This window comes from Seriola aureovittata, chromosome 6 (assembly GCF_021018895.1).
Source record: "Seriola aureovittata isolate HTS-2021-v1 ecotype China chromosome 6, ASM2101889v1, whole genome shotgun sequence".
In the NCBI taxonomy this organism is placed as follows: domain Eukaryota; kingdom Metazoa; phylum Chordata; class Actinopteri; order Carangiformes; family Carangidae; genus Seriola; species Seriola aureovittata.
In genome coordinates this window covers 12,417,741-12,438,301 of record NC_079369.1, presented here as the reverse complement: position 1 = coordinate 12,438,301, position 20,561 = coordinate 12,417,741, and the positions used below count along the sequence as shown (strand labels likewise).

At 43.4% G+C, this 20,561-nt stretch overlaps 2 protein-coding genes across 4 annotated transcripts; one reads left to right on the top strand and one right to left on the bottom strand.

The window, feature by feature from the left end:
* Positions 1–841: 841 nt before the first annotated feature.
* Positions 842–15,652, top strand: LOC130171134 (arginine-glutamic acid dipeptide repeats protein). Of its 3 annotated transcripts, XM_056378988.1 has the most exons (4): positions 842–2,756; positions 5,963–7,095; positions 10,345–10,492; positions 15,411–15,652. In XM_056378988.1, the coding sequence occupies exons 1-2, from the start codon at positions 1,635–1,637 to the stop codon at positions 6,944–6,946; spliced, it is 2,106 nt and encodes a 701-aa protein (XP_056234963.1). In that variant the 5' UTR covers positions 842–1,634; the 3' UTR covers positions 6,947–7,095; positions 10,345–10,492; positions 15,411–15,652. The 3 variants fall into 3 exon arrangements, with proteins under 3 accessions (XP_056234963.1, XP_056234964.1, XP_056234962.1); XM_056378989.1 differs by lacking the exon at positions 10,345–10,492; XM_056378987.1 differs by lacking the exon at positions 15,411–15,652 and having other exon boundaries at positions 10,345–10,656.
* On the bottom strand, positions 10,215–20,034 carry mydgf (myeloid-derived growth factor). Its single transcript, XM_056378990.1, has 6 exons — positions 19,793–20,034; positions 17,863–17,913; positions 17,695–17,756; positions 17,266–17,347; positions 15,066–15,138; positions 10,215–12,267 (listed from the first exon to the last, which is right to left on the bottom strand). Exons 1-6 carry the CDS (start codon positions 19,940–19,942, stop codon positions 12,188–12,190), a joined length of 498 nt encoding a protein of 165 aa, XP_056234965.1. The 5' UTR covers positions 19,943–20,034; the 3' UTR covers positions 10,215–12,187.
* Between the last annotated feature and the right edge of the window lie 527 nt (positions 20,035–20,561).

Sequence of the window (20,561 nt, the reverse complement as noted above, 5' to 3'; positions counted from 1 at the left end):
CATTACAGGCTGACAGCAGTCTGTCAACGTGTGGGCAGGAATCTTCTTAGCCTGTGTCTGTCCCCCCCCCCACATACCTGTATAGTAGAATATGTCAGTGAATGAAGTAATATTTCAACAGGGCACTACCAGAGGAATAGATTGCCATGCTGACTAAACAGCAAGACAGATGCCTTGAGTGTCTCACTGCTGAGTGACAGCAAACTGTCAGGGCTTTTGTGCGGCTCTGCCGCCGTCTTTTCATTTTGGATGCTGCCAGAGAGGGAGGGACTCATCCATGCAGCCGCAGTTGAGTGAAAAGGCACCTAGGAGGCATATTTGGGCTTGTCAGACACAAGAAATCTAATCCAGACAGCCAAGAATTGGAATTTGAATGAGAGACCCGAAAATAGCAGCTGTCTCCGCGTAATTGGAACAAATGGAAGTTGGATATGCAGCAGAAAATAAAACAAGAAAACAACTGGGATGTAACGTGATACTATTTGCTGACAGTTACAATAAGCTGGGGAGAGCCGTGCCACAGGCAGGCTGTTGTTTGTAGCAGGGCAGCTTATAGTTTCTGTCAAACTGCTGCTGATCTCTGATCTTGTAGGTCGCAATTATGTGCCCCTCCGCCCACAACCCTACTATTCCTCCTCCATCCCTTCCTGCTGCCATCCTCCCCTACTCCTTTAAACCCCCTCTGGTATCCTAAGCAGCATTTAATTGTGAAGGGCTGAACCGGGGAAGGAGTAATCAGATGAAAACAGTGGCAGTGGGAATCACGTGGGTATACATTGGCTAACCGGGGATTAATAATACTGGCTTCTTGATTGAAGTTCAGCTGCTCTCTGGCAAATGGGAGGTGGGAATAGAAGGGGAGAAAGAGAGTGACAGAGAGGAGAGCAAAAGAGAAGAGAGTTACAAAGACAGAGGACGATAACGGATTCTCAGATGAGAGCAGCGAGTAACAGGGAGAAGAGACAGAGATGGGGAGAGAGGAGGGAAATAGAGAAAGGGAGTTAGAGCAGTGAGAGGGAGTGGGAGGAAGAAAGAGCGAGGATAGGAGGCAGCGCAGCGCAGTGCGGGGGGGAGAGAGAGACAGGAAGGGAGAGAGGGCGAGGGAGAGAGAGAGAGAGAGAGAGAGAGAGAGAGAGAGAGAGGGAGATGTAGAGACAGGAAGCCTCCACTGCTACTGAGCCAGTGAGACGCAGGCAGGCTGAGAGAGAAGACGGAGAGAGGGAGAGAGAGAGAGAGAGAGAGGCCCTCGGCATCTCCAAGGCCGGCCCAATGAGGGGGTGAGGGGCTTAGGAGCACTACAACCAAGGAGGATCGTGGGAGGAGAAGCAGAAACTGAGGGAAAAGAAGAGGGAAAAGGGCAGGGTGACAGAATCAGAAACAGGCTTCAAGCAGGAAAAGGGGATTGGGTGGGTGGGATCTGAGCTGAGGAGGGAAAAGCAGATAAAAGTTTTGGAGAAAGAGTAGCAGAGGGAGAGGGAAGGAGAAAAGAGACCAAAGACAGAGCAGATGTTAATGGAAAAGGCAGGGGGAGATTCATGGAAAAAGAGGAGGAAGCTCTCTGTGTCTCAGGAGTCCTCCTGTTCTTCTTCTGCATCTTTGTCTTTCTGTGAGGCTGCTGGACATCATCCATCACCATGTTCTCTGACAGCCAGGCTCCGGCACCTGGGGAGCAGAGAGGCTTCAAGCCCCACGCCCCTCACTTCATCCCGTGGCTGCGCAATAGTCTGAAGTCCCACCACAGCAGTGACCTGGGGCTCAACGGACCGTACAAATCCAACTCCGAGGGCCGCAACAATCTGACCCCGCTGGAGAGAGCCAAAGGGATCGGGTTCTTCTCCATCCAGGGAAAGGACCGGTCGAAGAAGGGCGACCTACGGTGTAATGGCGTGGGGATGGCGAGGATGCTACCGGTGATGCTGAGGGGACCCCACATCCTGCCAGGCAGTCTGGGGAAGCGGAGGGAGGACAGTCCTGTTAGATGGAACCAGTCTCCAGAGTTAGACCCAGACTCCAAGACACAGATCAGCCCCGGGGACGGGCCGCAGGGTCTGGACAACAGCTCCAGCTCTGCCCAGGACAATCACACTGTTGTTAGGAACCACAGCAGCCACCTGAGCCTCCTTCACTCACAGAATGACAGGACTAGTGCCTCAGCGAGGAAATATGGCCCACTGGTGGGACCCCCTCATGTTCCTGCTCCTGCACTGCTCGCTGAGGAGTCAAACTGTAAGGTGCCTGTTGTGGTGTGTACAGAGGACAGGAAGGGGAAGGTGTGGGACTACGCCAGCCAGACCACCTACCGCCAGAGAGACCTCCATTCATGCAGCTGGCTCAGCCCAGACACTCGGGGACTAATCGAGAGGCAGCATGGGTTCAGCTCCAGCCTCAGCTACATCAAACAACAGAGCAGGAATTCCCAGAGCCAGAGAGACCTGACAGCACTGAGGGATCCAGCTGTGGAGGGTTTCAATGGGCCACTCAGTAGAGTCATCTTCTCCACTGAAGTTCCTCAGAGAGACCCAGGCTGTACCGCAACTCTACGAGGCCCCAGGAAACCGAGACCAAGCTCGGAGCGCATTGCAGTCCTGGGCCAGAACCAGACGTGGGTCCGGCACGGATCAACCAGTGAAGGGGAGTCACAGAGGAAAGAAGCAGGCTGCAGCAGGAAGGCGGTTCGAAACCAGATTAAACGGGTGGTGAACAATCTGGAGCAGGTGCTTACAGCACTGAGGGATGTTCACCAGGAAATGAAAGAGGTAAGGTGACACATTTTTGTTGATTCTGCAGAGCTCAACAAGACAAAAGCTGTAGTGTCTCATAATTGACTATTTCACCTACTAAACCATCACATTTCTTTCCAGGACTGATGAGAACAACAAAAACAACTCAGTACCTAATAGAGCCAGAGAGTAATATGTCCTCTCATATTAATTCAGACAATTTCCTCTTGCAGGAAATGTTCGTCCTGCTAAAAAACCTGGAGGGTTTGTACTCTCACAGATAACAATGCAGGCTACAAATGCACATCCTCAGCAGAATTTAACATGCATTAAAAAGTCAGCAGCAACGCTGCATGAATCCACCACAGTATGCAAACTGTTTCTCCAACTCTCCACTGTCATCCGTCTCCAAACATATATTGCACTCATGCTCAATTCAAGCCCACATTTTCATTGAGGTGAATGAGACAATAGTTATGCCCCATTTGCCTGATGCATTCAGAGATTGCTGAGACGATGATGTGTGACATTAGGCAAAGCCTTCATCTCTGCATCTCTCATTCTGTCTTTGCTCCTCTAACATCCCCTCTCATCTCTTCCTCCACTCTCCCTCCTCATGGACAGATGCTGCTCCAGGCACAGCTGGATAGGGTCCGATGCTTTTTATAATCCATTTATGTCTTTGAGTATCTCTGTCTCGTATTCCTCATCCAGTAAAAGTGACATGAAAATCTCGCCTCTTGGCATTTGATCTGCATCTACAGTTGTTGTAGCTAAACCCGAGGTACTAACCTCATCATCCTGCCTGTGAGGTTTTGTGTGACAGTATTAATATAACACTGATGAAAGAGCACATAGGCTACACAATAAGGGGGTGGGGGGGGCAAGCAGGCACTGTGATAGAAATTCCCAAATTTTCACAACGGAGATGACAGATCAAAGGAAGATAAGGCACCAGAGAAGACTTTGGTCGCATATTTATTTCAAAGCCCTGTTTTATCATTCTGTTGCATGAGCAGCAACCCTCAGTTTTATTTAATAATCAATCAATGTTATAAAAAGGAATTTGAGTGAGCCTTCGAAGCATTTTAGACAGGCTATACAAATATTACAGGAACACTTACGACCTCTCTCACACAGCAAGAGGAGAAAACATCACAAGAAGCAAGCTCTCACATGACTTCACATAGCGATCTGCTAATGTCATGATTGGTCTCTGGGCTCTCTTGGTCGACTTACCGTCCCTCCTGTTAGGATTCCTGTCTCCTGCCATGTTTATTTTGGCCTCCATCTACTGCCGCTCTCTCTCCGCCCAGCAGATGTCTTCAGACTTTTCTCCCTATCCCAGTGACCCAACTGCCACACGCACCTGCTCACCTGCCGCCAATCACCTTCCCGGCCCACTCACACACCTGTTCACCAGTTTGCTCGTTTTCCCAGCCAGAACTTGTCGGATCAACTGCTTATGTTCCAGTTTCTACGCTGAAAGTTCCTTTGCTGAACCTGCTTACGTGTCTGTCTGCGTTGCTCCCTTCAGCCGTGACAGCTAATGCATTTCAGAACGCGAAAGGGAAACAACAACAGAGTTAAACTGAAAGAGTTAAATGAAAAACCATGAAAAAACATCCCTCAGCACTCATCGGCGCTAGACGTGAAGACCTGAGGGGTCAAAAAACGTTTTTAATAAACACTCTCGGGAGCAGCAGATGAAAACCAGGGTCCTCTGCTCTTTTATCTCTTCTGATTCCTGACATTAACAAGCAGCACCTGCCCAGAGTCACTTGATGTGCATATACACGCTGTACTTCAAAGTAACATGAAATGCCTCGCCCAAAAAGCTACATCATAAAAAAAAAGAAAAAAAAGAAGACAAACCAGGTCATCTTTTGACATCAGCAAGGATGTTGTTGAACATAGAGAACAAAACAATAATTCATCTGTTCTAGCGAGGGCCGAGGATTTATCTGTGCACATAGAGCAGGTGGAGAGATAGGTCAAACATTTTCCCCAGTGTAATTTTCTCCAATCTATCCATTTTCCACATGTGTGTGTGTGTGTGTGTGTGTGTGTGTGTGTGTGTGTGTGTGTGTGTGTGTTTGTGTGTGTGTGTGTGTGTGTGTAGCAACTCGACTGTGTCTTTGTGTCTCTGTAGGTGTGTTGTGCACACACTCCACGCTCTGCACTCATTTGAATGCGTGCATGGAGACATATATGCCTGTGTATGATATATTATACAGTGTGCTTTTCACTCTCCCAGTGAGAGGTATTAGAAGGGAAACCCACCTAAATTTAGCTCACACATTTCCCATAATGGTAATCTCATCTTTTCTAGGCTGAGGTAAACAGTTTTACTCTAAGTAGTACAAACTCCACGTGACACACTTACAGATTAGAGCTAAACGTATGGTGAGAGTTCACTGCTAAAATGCTCTAAATTATGAATTCAGCCTGATGCAGAAAAATTCATTTCCGAAAACTTTAAGGCGACAGCGCGAGTGCCTTCCTGTCTCCCATTGAAAGAACACTGTTTGTATCAATAGTACAGTGTTTAAGAATCAACTGAAATTAACCAACAGAAATGTTCATATTCGTGTGAGTCATTTATCATGTAAAATGCCAAATATTCTCTGGCTCGAGCTTCTCAAATGTGAAGGTTTGTTGCATTTATCTGTTTAACATTTAACTGTAAATTGAACATCTTTGACTGTTGGTTGGACAAAACCTCATGTTGAGCTCTGGGAAAGTGTGGCCAACATTTTTCACTGTCTTCTTACAATTTATTGACTATTAATTGAGAAATAAATAATCTGATAAAACAGCAATAGATATAATCATAAGTTGCAGCCCTATGTGAAAGTCTCCAAAGATACTCCAGTGATTTTGCACTTTCATAAAGTCGGGGGACTCACAAAACAGAGATTAAAAACAAAATGCTCAGCGAAGCAGCAGTAGTTAAGATATTCTGACATTCAGTCCCTAGTTTGGGTCACATTTCCCATAATGCAACTCAATGATTACACCCTCCCTGTCTGGTAAACACCCTCATAACAAACTCCATGCCTCCAGGTTGTAAAGCAGGACTCTCATTAGAAATCCCCATTCAGACCTACAGAGAACAAGTGGTACTCATGAGAAGTAAACTGATCTTCAGGTGTAAAATCAGTGGTGTTCCCATCTGCAGTTACATCTTTTTATTCATCATCATACTGTATTTTTTATCCATCTGTGCTCTTATTTTCTAGGTGGTGCAGCAGATTGACTATCTAACTTCGTCCATTGATCTGAATGAGGAGGAGCAGCAGGGGACTGGAGGAGGCGACGGTGCCAAGCCTCCCAGCGACAGCAGCTCCAGTTCGGGTTCCAGCTCCAGCGAGGTGACGTTAGGCAGCACCTATCAGAGGCCTTCAGAGCCTGAAGACCAGCCAGTAACCACACACTCATCTGGCACCCTCAGGAGAGATCATCATAGCAGGGGCCAATCTCCACCAAGTGTGCAGTTGTGCCCGGTGTCCTCTGGTGTTTCATCAGAGAGGAGTCGAACTCTCCGGTTCACCTGTAGTCTCGGGTCTCCTCCCAGACAAAGTGGACCGATGCCATACAACAGTCTCCCTTCATCTAGTCCACCTCAACCTCAAAGCCTCACCTCCGATGACCTTACACTGCCTCCCCAAAGAATCCTCCCTGTACGGCCTCCCACTCCTGGTCTCTCCCCTCTAACAGTAAACCTTCATCCCCCCAACAGCCCTGGTTCTCAGCCTCACTCCCCTGCTCCATCCTCCCCATTCAGGATCAGCCCTGTCTCCCCTTCTTCCCCTCTGTCTCCGAAGTCTCAAGCACCCCCCGCCCTTAGCCCATCTGTCATCATAGAGACCAAAGTTGGGTCCTATCAGACCCCACAAAGTGACCACCCATCTGCTGGCTCGCTCTCTCCATCATCGACCCAGCCTCCGTGTGCCAGCTGCCCACCCACCGATACAGAAACTCAAGCTGTGTCCAACGCTGACAGAGAGAGTCGAGCGTCCTCAGAAGCACCTGCTCATACAGCTTCACAAGTGTGTGCCGCCTCTGCAGCCACAGCTAAACCACCCGTAGCACAGAGCCGCAGAGGTCGCAAACCTCCACCTTACCCCCACCACAGATTCTCTGAACACACAAAGAGAGCGAAGGAGACCCGCAAAGCTCCTCCGTATCCAGAGAAAAGAAGGCTGCTCTCGACCACAGTGTGAGACATTGCAGCAGGAGGGAGGAGGCTGATCGAACAGAGCCATATTAACAGCACCAGCCGCGAGTCCGCAAGAGTGGAGAGTGATTTAAGGCTCGCCAAGTTGAGCTGAGACCAAGTTTCCAAGGTGACAGGACGTAGATGCAACTTGGGGTGAGTATGTCTGGAGGAACAGCTTGGCTCTGCTGACGTCCTTTTCCCTCTCCCCTTCCAGACAAACCTCTAGAGTACATGCGCTGAACATACACAGGGCATCATAACATCTGTCTGGGTTACTGCGCTGGTAACAAGAGCCTCTATACAGATGCTCATTTTGCACTCCAGCTCTCAGATTCCCACAGATTGCACAGTTAAAGGGCAAAGGAGAAGGGCTAATTAGATAGAAATATGAGGGAAATTGTAATTATTCCAAGATGACAAGACAAAGTAAGAACTGATTGCTTTTGTGCACTTCATCCTATGCAGCCAGACACTCCCATTCACATGTATCAGTAATGTCTGGGTCAGATAATTGCTGTCAGGACTCGTGATGGTATAACGAGAACTCAGAGCTCAGCGGGATACTCTGGCTCAGCGGTGAGAAAGGCACACACACAGGGGCCGGAGATCTGTGATAGATCTGGAGACGGAAAAGGTCTCATATTATGAGAAACTTAGCAAGGCCTGATAAGTAGCGAACAGGCCGAGTGGTTCTGTGCTGACTGGGTCACCAGCCCGGCGTCGGGGTGTGCGTCAGGGGAGACAGGGGGCAGCTGGCCATTCGATGTAGCCTTCACCAGGCCCCTGGTGTTACAGAAATCCCATCTCCTTTGCTGCCTCTGGCTTGACCGACCCGGCCACAATCTCCATCTGTTCCCCTCCAAATGTCAGGAGATGCAAAGAGAGAGAAACAGGGGGCAGGTGTGTGTGAGAGGAAAGAGAGAGAAAACAACACTGCAAGGCCAGTCAGATTGATTACATGAATACAGCACAGCAAATCGATGGCTCATTCATTTGGCTCATACAATGTCGTCCTCTCGGAAAAATGTTACTGAAGTGCATTTCAGTGCCTTGATCTGTCTCTTTGTGTAAGGATTAAGCTGGTGTTATTCTATGTGTTTCTGATTGTAAATGAATCAAATGAAAAGAGACCAAAACCATTAATGTGTCAGTCCATCTCTCATTACATTTTGCCTTCCTCACTCGTGTCTGGCCTCAAGCCCATTTGTTATTAAATATAAATATATTGTTGTATTCATTTTTAAGAAATGCTCTGTGATTTCCTAAAAACAGGCCTCCATTTTAGAAAACGTTTCTGAAACAGGAGTAAATGGTGCGTTTGTTGGGTTTATTTTCAACTTTGGATTAATACACATTCGATACTCTTGTGAGTATTTCTGGCAGCAGGACGGTGTATGTGGTATTGACTCAAAATTAATCACAGTGCTCATGTTCGAAGGGAAGCAATATGCAACATCGTGGCTCACTGATGTGTTTTTAATAGTTTTTGGACAGCAGTGGAGGTCGGTGGCAAAGAGGAATGAGCTGTATCAGGCACTGAACAACAAAAGATGCACAAAATAACACTTGTCAGAAGGAGCTATTCATTATTAGTCCTGGTCTTTTCAGGGGACTTGTCGACATTAAGAAAATTATAGAAAATTATAGAATATGTTGTAGCTCTGCCAGTGTCTTAGGCACAGAGGTGCTAAATGCTAACATTAGCATGCTAACATGCTTATGTTAAGCAGTTTCACCAACTCATCTTAGTGGGTTTCTAACATTTGTTAATTAGCAGTAGACATAAAGGACCACTGAGGCTGATGGGTGTTAATTTTTACATCATGATGATGATGATGATGATGATGATGATGATGATGATGATGATGATGGGTCAGAAGGTAAATCTGTGGAGCTGTGAGATGATGAACAGAAAAGGAAATGCCACACAAAGCTGTGCATATTTTTTCAGACTTCCAAACGCCAAAAAGGTTATGAAGCATTATACAACAGGAAAAGGCAGGGAATCACCAAAGTCAGTAGGACTGTTCTTCTGGGAATAATGAATGTCGGTATAAAATTTCATAGAAATCCATCCAATAGTTGTTGAGCTATTTCAGTCTGGACCAAAGTGGTGGACAGACCGGCTTCATGCTGGTAGCATTGCTAAAAATGTTTCTGATCAAAGCTCTTTAATGCTTGCCATCGTAATCTAAGCCCGCAGCATCAAGTGTATGTATTTTCCTGACAGTCCTGCTGTGGGGGGGGAAGTTAAAAGTAAGCATCTCTGCTGACACCAGATGGTTAACAGTAGTGATATGTGTGTTTAGGGTTTGGATGAAAGCAGAGGCAGCTCTGAGTTTCAGAGTCAGACTGAACTGATACTAAACAAAGAACTATTATGCTACAAAGACTTATTACTCAATGGAACAACCATCTTGAGAACAAAGTGTGAAATATTCTTCCACAAGGTCACAAAGCTGGAAATGAGAGTCTGAAATAGTCACAGCTTTGCTATAAGATGCTTTAATCACAAATAGGAGACTCTGTGGGAGTTTCTTGGCTCAGCTTGTTGTGATGTTGTTGAAACTCACAGATTTTCTCGACCTAAAATTCATAGTTTTATAGTTACAGTCACGGCTACATTTTACATTGAAACACTGCTAAATTGCATGTAGTTGCTGTATCTGTATCTGTATATATTTGAGAACAATCAAGAATACTGATTTTCTCTTGGCTTAACATAAGATGAATAAATCCCTCCTGATTCTATATCTCCATAAGCCCACAAAGATCACCGCACTATACACTCCCATATGTGCCTCTGGATTTAGTATATCCTCCCTGCAAAGCCTTTCTCCCCAGAAATTAAGAAGAAACGATGGAGGCGCTTTATCGCATGCAAACATTTATCCGAGGACAATATATGTTAATTGAGTACGCTTGCAGAATACGTTTTCAAGTGAATTCTTCATGATGTTTATTTTAATGTTAAGTCTCATATGAAGACAACCTGGCTTTCCTTTACGCTGCACACAAACTGAGTTTTACTTAGGAATACATTCGTGCTGGTACTAAAACTACAGTTATTTTGGACAGATATGACAGGGGCAGAAAAATGCTCTCCGCCATGTTCGCTCTGGCCCGGCTCTGACAGTGCTCAGAATATTTAATGCCTCTTTGCTGGCACAGATTTCTCCTCTCTTTTCATGTTTACCCTTTAACGAAGATGTAGGTGGTTCAATCAGATTATGACTGACATAACAAGACAGAAAACTCTGACTTATCTCCAGAACAGTGACAACATGTCTTTATTGAAACATCCATCACATTTCATCATGAATCAGAACAATCAAGAAGTAGAAAAAAGAAAACATGTACAAAATAAGTAACATCTCGTGTGTTTTTTCCACTCCGGGTCAGGATCTGGATGTGCTTATTTCCTGTTGTGATCCCGGAGGAAGCCTCGATGGTGACAAAAGGGACACACAAACATCCCTGCTGAGCATTTCCCCAACTCCAGGGGATCACATCTAGACAGATGAGAGAAACCAAACCGAGACCAAACAAGGTACGAACCTCAGAAAGTAATCCGACCGCAGAATCAAATCAGCACAATCCTCAAATCTGAAATCAATCCCCAGAACTCATCCTCTGGATCTAAGCAGGTTGGATCAGTGTAAGGAAGATAAAGGCAATCCTACTCGCTACATAAGAGCGGGGGGGGGGGGGGGGGGCTATAATAATGATGCACTTCTGAAACATGCACAATATCCTCGCTGATCCACAGGTGACTGTGAAGGATGAAAGCTCAAGCGCCACGTCTGTGCACTCACTGTTTTAGCTTTATGGTCACATTGTACACAATGCCACTGAAAGTTCACTAAATTAACCTAAAATTAGAAAACAGTACCCGAGAACATGAAAGAAATAAGGGATTTTTGTGAACACTGTTGCCAGCTACAGGTGTGTACTGACAGTGATGATATTTCTAATAAAATGTGACTAATTCAAGTTATTTCTCCCTAAAGAGCTCCACATGTCCAAAACAATGATGCATTTTTGTCTAATGTGCAAGAAGCAGGAAATCAGACACTGTTGATCACTTGTTCTCACTTTATTATTGATTTTTGGGTCCTCAGATCTTCATGTAAAATCTGCATATTACTTGATAAAGGTCTAAGGACCAAAACATCAGAAAATGAGTTCAAGTGATCGACTGAGGGGCAGATTTCTTGGTTCTCGTGCAGAGTCTTTGATCTGATTTGCTGATCAATAAGACTTTCTGATGTGTGTGAACTATGTTCAGTTTGTTGCACAAAAAAAAAGATTATCTCTCGGGACTTTGGAAACTTCATGCCTTCTTATATTTTCTATTTAATTTACATATTATTTTACACTTATTATATATTCTTTGAGCTTTATCCAAAAATGCCATACAGTGTGTTCAAAAACATGATCTTCAGTGTATACTATTTATTATTCTCTTAACACCATATGATGAAGCTGCTATCTGCTCAATTACAAGAATTGCTTCAGGCCAAAAACAAGAACACCACAGAAACTTATCACAAATAATACTGATCTGTGATTTTTTGGGGGGGGTCGAATGTGGTGCTTTCAGTAATGTGGAACAGATGAAGAGAAACAGAGAGAGCGATGACGACGTCTCAACAGAAGCTCACAACAGAACGAGACTGAAGAAAATGTAATTGTTTATGTTTGTGCGATGACGATATTTGGGATTAGTCACTTTCCTCTCAGGATTACACAAGATGGATAAATCCCTCCCTACTCTAAATATGTTATCTATACTCTACAAACCCCCCAACACCAATCCTCTATACATTCACATACGTCCCCAGTGGATCAGGGCAGATTTATTCTCTGGAAATCTTACAGCCTCAGAAACTAAGAAACAACTATGGAAGCACTTTATTTTATGGCAGAATTTAATCTAGGATATTATGTTAAAACAAACAAACAAAAAAGATAATCAACTGTCACCTCACTGTTTTATTCTTTTTGTCCCAAGTAGCATAAATCCATTATGGTACAAAAATACCAGGTAATTATTGTACTGACACACAGTGCTGTGAAGGTGATATCAGTGTCATCCTACTTCAAATTTTGGTTGTCACTCGGGAAAAAGTCTCCGACATCCATCCTTCATTGACCGCTGAGCTGGAGCAGAGGGCCGACTCAGCTCAACAAGTTGCTCCGATTGGTCGAAACATGACCAAAGCCGAGTCCGACTTCTGATCAATTACAGCTCATCGTGTCGCGTCTTTCCAATGGCGGTCAGTTTGGAGAGTTGAGCGCTGAATTTTCCATCATTGTGGGTCACTAGAGGTCAGACGGGAGAGCAGACAATATATTAACAGAATTACAAACACACAGTGTCAGTGATGAAAAGCACCTGAACCCAGCCAGCATCATATGACCGCAGACCTGCAGAGCTAGAGCTTTCAGACCTGCAGATCCAGTCCAACCTGCACTGCCTGTTGGGGACATTCGCCCAGCAGATGTAGATGTGCAACATCTACAAGCGAGGAAAGTACTAGCTGCTGCAACTTTGACACTTGTGCCACCTGCAGGCAATGAACGCTATGACTGCATTTGTTTTCTTTTTAGGGCTGCTGTTTGTGCGATTGAGGTTTTATGGTTTAGATATTCAACCTGAAAATGTAACAGTTCTGTTCACTAGAGCATATTTTCTGCTGACTAAGGAGGAGCTTTATTCTGCTCACAGTGTATCTGCTCTTCTCCAGATAACTTTGGATGAAAGGAGTGGGAGGTCCTCACCAGATTTTATTTGTCCAAAGATAGATAAACAGTGGTGTGATACAAAGAGAAAAAATTGATCAATGCAGGCTGACAATGTTTTTTAATGTGAACGTTGGTGTTAACTGTATTAATCTATATATATCTTTTGTTGAGTAGTGGAACTGAGTAATTAGCTCTGGGTGGGTGTTAATTTCTCCAATCCAACAACACCTGTCTCACATTCATGTGTCTGAAAATTTTCAGAATAGTTCAGCATTTTAGGAGATTTCCAGTGTTATCACGATACCAAAATATGACTTTGATACAACGCCTGCTTAAATATCGCCATACCACCAGCATGTGTTCTCATTGTCATCTTTAAATATATCTTTAAAAAGCAGATTGCAGACCAAGGAGGTGTATTGAGTCGTTTGTGTTTAGTCTACTTTAGTGCGTCTGCAGAGTGCAGCCTAATAATCCTGGGAGCTGCCAGAGTCCCAGACGTTCAGTTAACATCATTTATGTTCATTATGAGTGTGTATGTTTTTCATACACGTAGGTGTGTTTTTAACAATGAATTAGTATATTTATAACATTTAATAATTGAATTATTGTAAATAATTAGAACAGGATCATAATGTTATGAAAGCTTTTACATGGTATGTAGAAATCTGACGTCCCCTATCCTTGAGTTTATGTGATCTCTTTGATATTTGAGGCCAAAATATCCCTTTTTAAACAGCATTTAATACGACTCAGTACACCTCCTTGGGGGAAGTCTGTGCTCTACTGAGCATGTTTGATAGTAACAGAATAATTACTGACGAAAATGTGCATGCCATTATTGCCATTACCAGCACTGACTGAATATAAACTGATCATTTCGCCTGATTTTTAGCAGCTTGCAAGTTATGGTTAAGTTAACGTTACCAGTGTGAATAATGCATTTGCATAGAGATTATAGATGAAGCAAAGTGACACAGTTATTGTTGCCCTTTATTGAGTCATCAAACTGCGATGGTTACAAAAAGGTTTCTTGTCACAAAATAAATGACTTGTTTGACTTATACTCGACGGCATGGACATGATGTCATTATGTTATTATCACATTCGCTAACCTGTCGCTCTTTGAATTCTTTAAACAGGTTGGCACGTCTCTCTGCGAGATGCTTTGCCGAGTTGGATGTTTTTGGCTCCTTTTGGTCAGCGGAAATTTAGAATATATTTTACAGCTTTGTGGTGTCCATGGGCTTCGCCTGACTGTCGGCTATGTAACTGAAACAATGCCATATTTCGTTTTGTCGACAACCCGTGGACCGTCGGCAAGAGCACCTGTATTTGCACCCATGCCTCTCGTTTTGTCACCTTCATGGTCAGTGGAAGCAGAGCGCTGCACACACACGCACACACAGCCCCACTGTCATACACTGACGCAGGAAATACGGCTCTTTTTTAGAAAACTTTCATTCTTAAAGAATCAGTATTAATAAAATAGGGCATAGTACCATTTCAAACAGCAGGGTAATGTGATACCTGTCTAGTATCCGTATACCGTGCAACATTATCCAAGAATGAAGAATGACGTGAAAAGATCGGTTTCAAACTCGTGTCTGTGCGTCAAGTACAGAGGTGGAGTCAGGACGTGGTGAGCTTATCTTAACATAAAGGCTAGGGGCAGGTGAAAACAGCTAGCTTGGCCGAGGCTACCAACTCCTTCAGTTCAGTAATTAACTTCACATGATAGCAGATATAAAAACCTTCAGTTGTAATACTCATCGCCTGCAGGTGGCACAAAGCAACAGCTGTTACTTTCTTTGCCTGTAGGTGACGCTGGTTTGTCTGTGGAAAAGCTGGTCTGTCCATGACTGAACAGCTCCCCCCTTGTGGAGAATCTGCAGCCTGCTAAACGTGAACATATTTATAGTTTGTGACCGAGCTCCCTTAAGAACTTCTACGGCATCTAAAATCCCTAAAAGTTATGACTGGAATTGTTTTCCAGAGACGGGATTATCCTTATGCCTGTGATAGTTTGTGAGTTTGTAAGTATGTAAGCCTCTGCACTGTAACGTCTAATCTGCTGAAAATGGAAGTTACAGTAAATTGCTCTTCGGTGTGACTTGTTGCTAATCACAGTCTGGAACTGAAGCCACCGTGGGGATTTTCTGTGGGAACTGAATAACAACAGATAATGCTACAGGGACAAAATGGCAACCCACTCACAGCTGGAGCATATGCTTTAGAGGGAAATCAGCAGGGAACTTGCAACGTGACGGAGAGAAGGAGAGAGGCAGAGAGGCAGAGAGAGAGAAAGAGTGACAGATCGACCTGACAAGCAGAGAAAGCTGATTGAACACTTGGAAATACAATCAATTTCTCACCTGTTGAGTCTCCTACGGTAAATTCCTCCGGCTTCAAAGGCACATCACTCTGTCCCGCCGCCGCTGTCTGTGACTGGAGACACAAACAGCAGCAGTGATGAAGAGGAGGATGGGAGAAAAAAAAATAAACAGGATGAGAGGCGGCACAGCAGACGACAATTTTTTTTGTTTGTTTTTTTTTGGGTTTTTTTTGCAACAGACCGGCCGGGAAAGCTGGAGGATGTGACGACAAGGTCAATGACATGCTGTGTGGGGGTGGCAGGTGTCTTTGTTTGTGTATGCGAGGTTATTCCTGTCCCATCATTTAGTGAAGTTATTTCCTGTGTGTTTGTCTTCTACTTGCAGGGCACGGAGCCAGAGCAGGAGGAGGAAACATGTGCTCTCACTAATGGCAGAATGTCAGGACTGTCCTTGCTGGGGGAAGGAGGCGTGTCAAGGTGTGCTTCACTTCACCGACGACCACATCAGACACGGCAGACCTCCGCTAAGTGACTGAGCTCAGACATTAACCTTCCATGAAACATTATGTGCAAAGACACGACGATTCTGAGTCTGACTTCCAGGACAAATAAAAAGTTTTTGTGTTACTTTGACTGTCTCTGTTTGCTTGGGTTTGTTGTGACGGTACGAGCCGGAGTGTAGCTCAAACCGTCCCAACGTACAGGGAAGTGTGGAGCGCGTGATGGGTTGCCATGGAGACATGGAGTATGAGAGGAGGGGACGTGTAGTAAAGCAAGTGACGGCAAGTTTTAATCACTTCTGCTCGGGACTTTACAGTCAACCAGGTTCTGCGCTGCTCTGTCTGTGAGATGATGATGTGAAGTGACACTCGGTGAGCCAGACGTCTGGAGAAAATTTAATCAGAATAATTTGGGGAAATGAAAACTTTTAGAAGCAGACACTTTGTTGGTTGTAAGTTTGATATCGCTGATTTATGGTTGGCTAAAAAAAAAGCATACATTTAAAATTAAATAAATATTAAATTTAGAGCTTAAACAATTGATCAATTATTAATCTGCAAACATTTTGACAAGTGATTAATTGTTTAATGCATTTATCTGATTTATACCATCATCAACTGAATATCTGGGTTGTGAACTGTTGGACACACAAAACAAGAAATCAGTAGAGGTCTGCTTGGGCTTTAGGACATTGAGATAACAATTTTCCAATTTAAGGGCTTAATCAGATAAATAAGCAATACATTAATCCTTTGCTGTCTCAGAAACCAAGATAACACGCTGACAGCTGTTTCCATCCGTTTAGTTAGGAAACTGCAAGACGGAAAAATCTGCCTCTAATTTTATCACTTACCCTATAAAATATATCCCTGTATTGCTGGTGCATAGGTGGATGGTTTATTACTTGCAGGCTATGCAAAAAAGATCGTCAAGAATATTTTGCCTTGATTTTCTGACATTTGTGCAGACACTTTAAATTCTACCCCCTAAAATTATTTGGGGCGGCTAAGAGAAGCTTTAATCTCTACACTGACAGGGCGCCTGAAACTGCGAGGTAATATCAAGGAAAAACGCTTTACTACACTTTGTCTTTGTTAGGTAGTAAAAGTCCTTTGAGCTTTTTGCTGTCCAACACAAGCTCCACTCCAACTAATCACTCAGTGGGAGAAAAGCTGAGGAGCGAAAACACAGGCGAGGGTTCGTCATGTCTTACACCAGGAGTATTAATAACTATATTGTGCAGGCCGTGGTGCAATTTGGCTTCCAACAAATTACAACATTGAGGACTAGGGATGTGCAATTTTTTAAAGATACACCACATAGCAGTGACTGGATTAGGCCAGTATTTCACAAGAAGAGCCTGCTCTGAAATTGGAGTTTTAAGTTTGAGTCAGCAGAAAGAGGCAAAGACACATGTATAAGATTTCTGTTTATGTTTCGTAAAGTTTACATTAAACTTGTTTTATGATATCACTGTATGAGATCTACATAACAATGGTGCTAATTCTAAGACATAACTGACTAATATACAAGCCATGTTGTATGTGGTTACCTTAATTCCTATATTGAATGGTTTAGATGACATTACTGGCAGTTTTTATAACATTAAACAGCAGCAGTTAAATTAAAAATCCACCAGTTACTCAGACTAAGTACTCAGCTGCTGACGGTCAAACTGGCGGTTGAGAACCAGGACGCCATAAAAACATTTGCATATAACAGGGTTTCTTTATACTTACATATGCGTTGGCATATTCAATTTTGGTTCCCTTCAGTTCAGCTTTGAACTGGGTGAAAAACAGGTACGATTTCCCCTGAGGTCTGACAGAAACAAAAAAATAAATATTTGTTATCATCTTTAAGTCATTTGCATAAATTCATCCACTTATTAAAGCCGGCATGAATACATTTGATGTTGGAAACTTTGTTGGTTTATTTCTCTTTTAATAACTCCTGTGACTGTCACAATTAACCAAAATCAAAGAACTCAACTCAGTGTAAACAGAGACAGATGGGAAAGATTTTCACTGAAGACACTGAACATCAGGGTCACTGAGCTGAAGAGGAGTCTCAGTTGCCACAGACAGCTCTTTATGTGTGTGTGTGTGTGTGTGTGTGTGTGTGTGTGTGTGTGTGTGTGTGTGTGTGTATGTGCGCGCGTGTCTCACCTCCACACAGAACAGGAAAACAGTCTGTCATCATCACTGAGACCTACACTCATCAGCCATTGCTGTTTGGCACAAAAGCAGACAAACATTCGTGCTTAAAAGCTGCTGTAATTAAAAATCAATAATATGATGAATCAGTAATAGGCTGACAGTGAGAGAGAGACTCACCTCATTGGTTCCCCCTTGTGAAGCATAAGTGAATGAGCATTCATAATCCCTCTGTAATAAAAGAGTGAAACATATTGGTAGTTAGTGCATAGTTGAGCCTGCATATTACATTCATTATTAACATATCAATTACTTCGATATTGATATTCATTAACAAGTTCCATTAATCTACTAATTGTTTGTGCCACAGGTTGACCTGAACAGGAGGGACAATGCAGACTGCTGTCAGTGTTGATTTAATGGTTGAAAATAACCTAACTTACATAACTACTGTCACTATACATGGCTGCATTTTCTTGAGAGATGAAACAATTAGTCAATTAATCGTTCCACAGAAAAATAATTGGTAACAACTAAGTTATTTTTCAGCCAAACATTCACTGATTCCAGCTTGTCATATGTGAAAGTTGTTTTAAAGGTTTTTCATTTTTCTTTATGTTTTGTAGACTAAATGATTTATTGAATAATTGAAGAATTATTCGGCAGATTTATGGATAATGAAGCAAATCGTTAGTTGCAGCCTAAATTTACATGTGCCAGTTTCACATCCCTGGGATTGTGAATGAGGAATCAGTTCTAAGCTAGGGTTCGGCAATAAATCAAATTTGGATTCTTATCCATCACACAGTGTCATCAGGGTGGCGTCTGATCAGTCCCAAATTCATATTAAGACATGACAATGACCCCAAACACACAGCCAGAGACATTAAGAATCATCTTTAGTGACAAGAAGAACAAGGACTCCTGCAGCAGATGGTCTGGCCCCCACAGAGCCCTGATCTCAGCAGCCAGACTGATCACATGAAGAGACGGAAGACACTGAGACAGCCTGAGTCCACAGAAAAACTGTGGCAATTTCTCCAAGATACTGGAACATCCAACCTGCCAAGTACCTCAAAAAACTTTGCACAAGTATACCGGGGGGAATTGGTGCCGTTTTAAAGGCTAAAGTGTGGTCACATCAACTTGATTTGATGAAAGTTTTTTTTTTTTCTTGTTACTGTACTTTGTATGAAATTAACTGAAATCTGGCATTATTTTCAAAAGCATCCCCACTTAACGTTTAGTGCCTAAAACTTGTACAAAGTACTGTAAATAGTTTAGTCTCATGGGTACGTAGGGCACTGCTTTCAATATCAGTTTGATTATTTAATGTGATTTTGCATACATTTGCCTTTCTATTTGCCTATGAATATCAGCAAATATCCTAATTACCGGTAATATGATAATAATTGCTTACACCATATTGTGCAGCACTACCCACAGCCACTCTACTCTACCATTAGTAACACCTGTGCTTTTCCTGCTAGGACCAGTCAAAATGTCTGCTGTGAAAAAGAACCTATTTTAATTTACATTTGTTATTATTTTAACCTATTTTATGGACTAATTCGTGATCAATTATAGAAAAATAGATAGATATGAATAAATGACAGTAAAAAAACAAAAGTTATCAGTCTCTTAATGCACAGACATCACATTAAACGTTCCTTTGAAAATGAACCCGGACACAGCAGCTCTCATTCATCCAAGCTGTGAGCCAATGAGCGGAGCCGCTGTGGCAGCGACGTGTCAGCCGCTCACGGGCTGTGTCGTCATCACACTGCGACCACAATGAATGTAGTTTTTTCTCTTGTGCTGTTATGATGGTCAAATATATGAAATGTGCAACAGTTTAATGACTGAAACACGACTATTAAACACGGTACAATTCATAATATGCTTGCTACTGTTATTAGTCTTTTGATGACTGACTACTCAGGAACAGTGGCGCGAGTACAATATCATACACGGTGGACTGGACTCCACTGAAACTTGCAGAGGACGGTAAAGATTTAGACTGAGCATCACTGCAGCTGTGAATAAGTTGGTGTTTAAAGACTTAAGCTAACAGTGTAAAATAAAGAGGATACTTGACACGGTCACTTACTATTCCCTCGGAGAAAGTGTACACCACTCCTCCGGGTTTAACGTTGAACTCCACCGTCTTCATCTGCTCTGCCGGATCGGAGGCAACAACCGACACGAACACGAGCAGAAACGCCAGGTTCACAACACAGAAGTTAATTTCAGTCGCCATATCTTCCTGCTCTTGTAGGTAGCGGTGTAGCGCTGGTTGAGAGTGGAAGCCCCGGTTTTCAGGTGCCCCGTCGACTGAGTGTCGTCACACTCCGCGTCACACATCAGACAAAAACAAAATATAAACAAAAACAATGAAAAAACACCCCCCAAAAAACAGTATCTCCCCCATCACATGGCATAAGAAAAGTTACCACTGTTTGGTTCAGCTTATGGATTAAATAATAATCATAAAATTATTTTTACACGATCGTTATAGTACAGTAATACTCTTGACCACACGGTGTCACCCCCTTTCAACCAATTATATACGGTGTATTATTATACTGTTACAGTAACAGGACAGTATGACCACCAATGGAACATCTGCATTTGGATTTATGTAAGACCACTCCAGGAAAAATCACACACCTTGAGAGTGTCAAAAGGTTAAATGGAATTATCAGGACCCACTATTCCTGGAAATTAACTACACAGACAAGTACTAGTAGTTAAATATAATTTTGTGGTGCTTGTACGTTTGTACAGGTTTGTGGTTGGAGCCTGTGCTGTCAGGGTGGAGTGTGGCTGGGTCTAGAGATGGTCCCAGCTGGAAATCTTGAGGTCAGCTGTTGTGGATA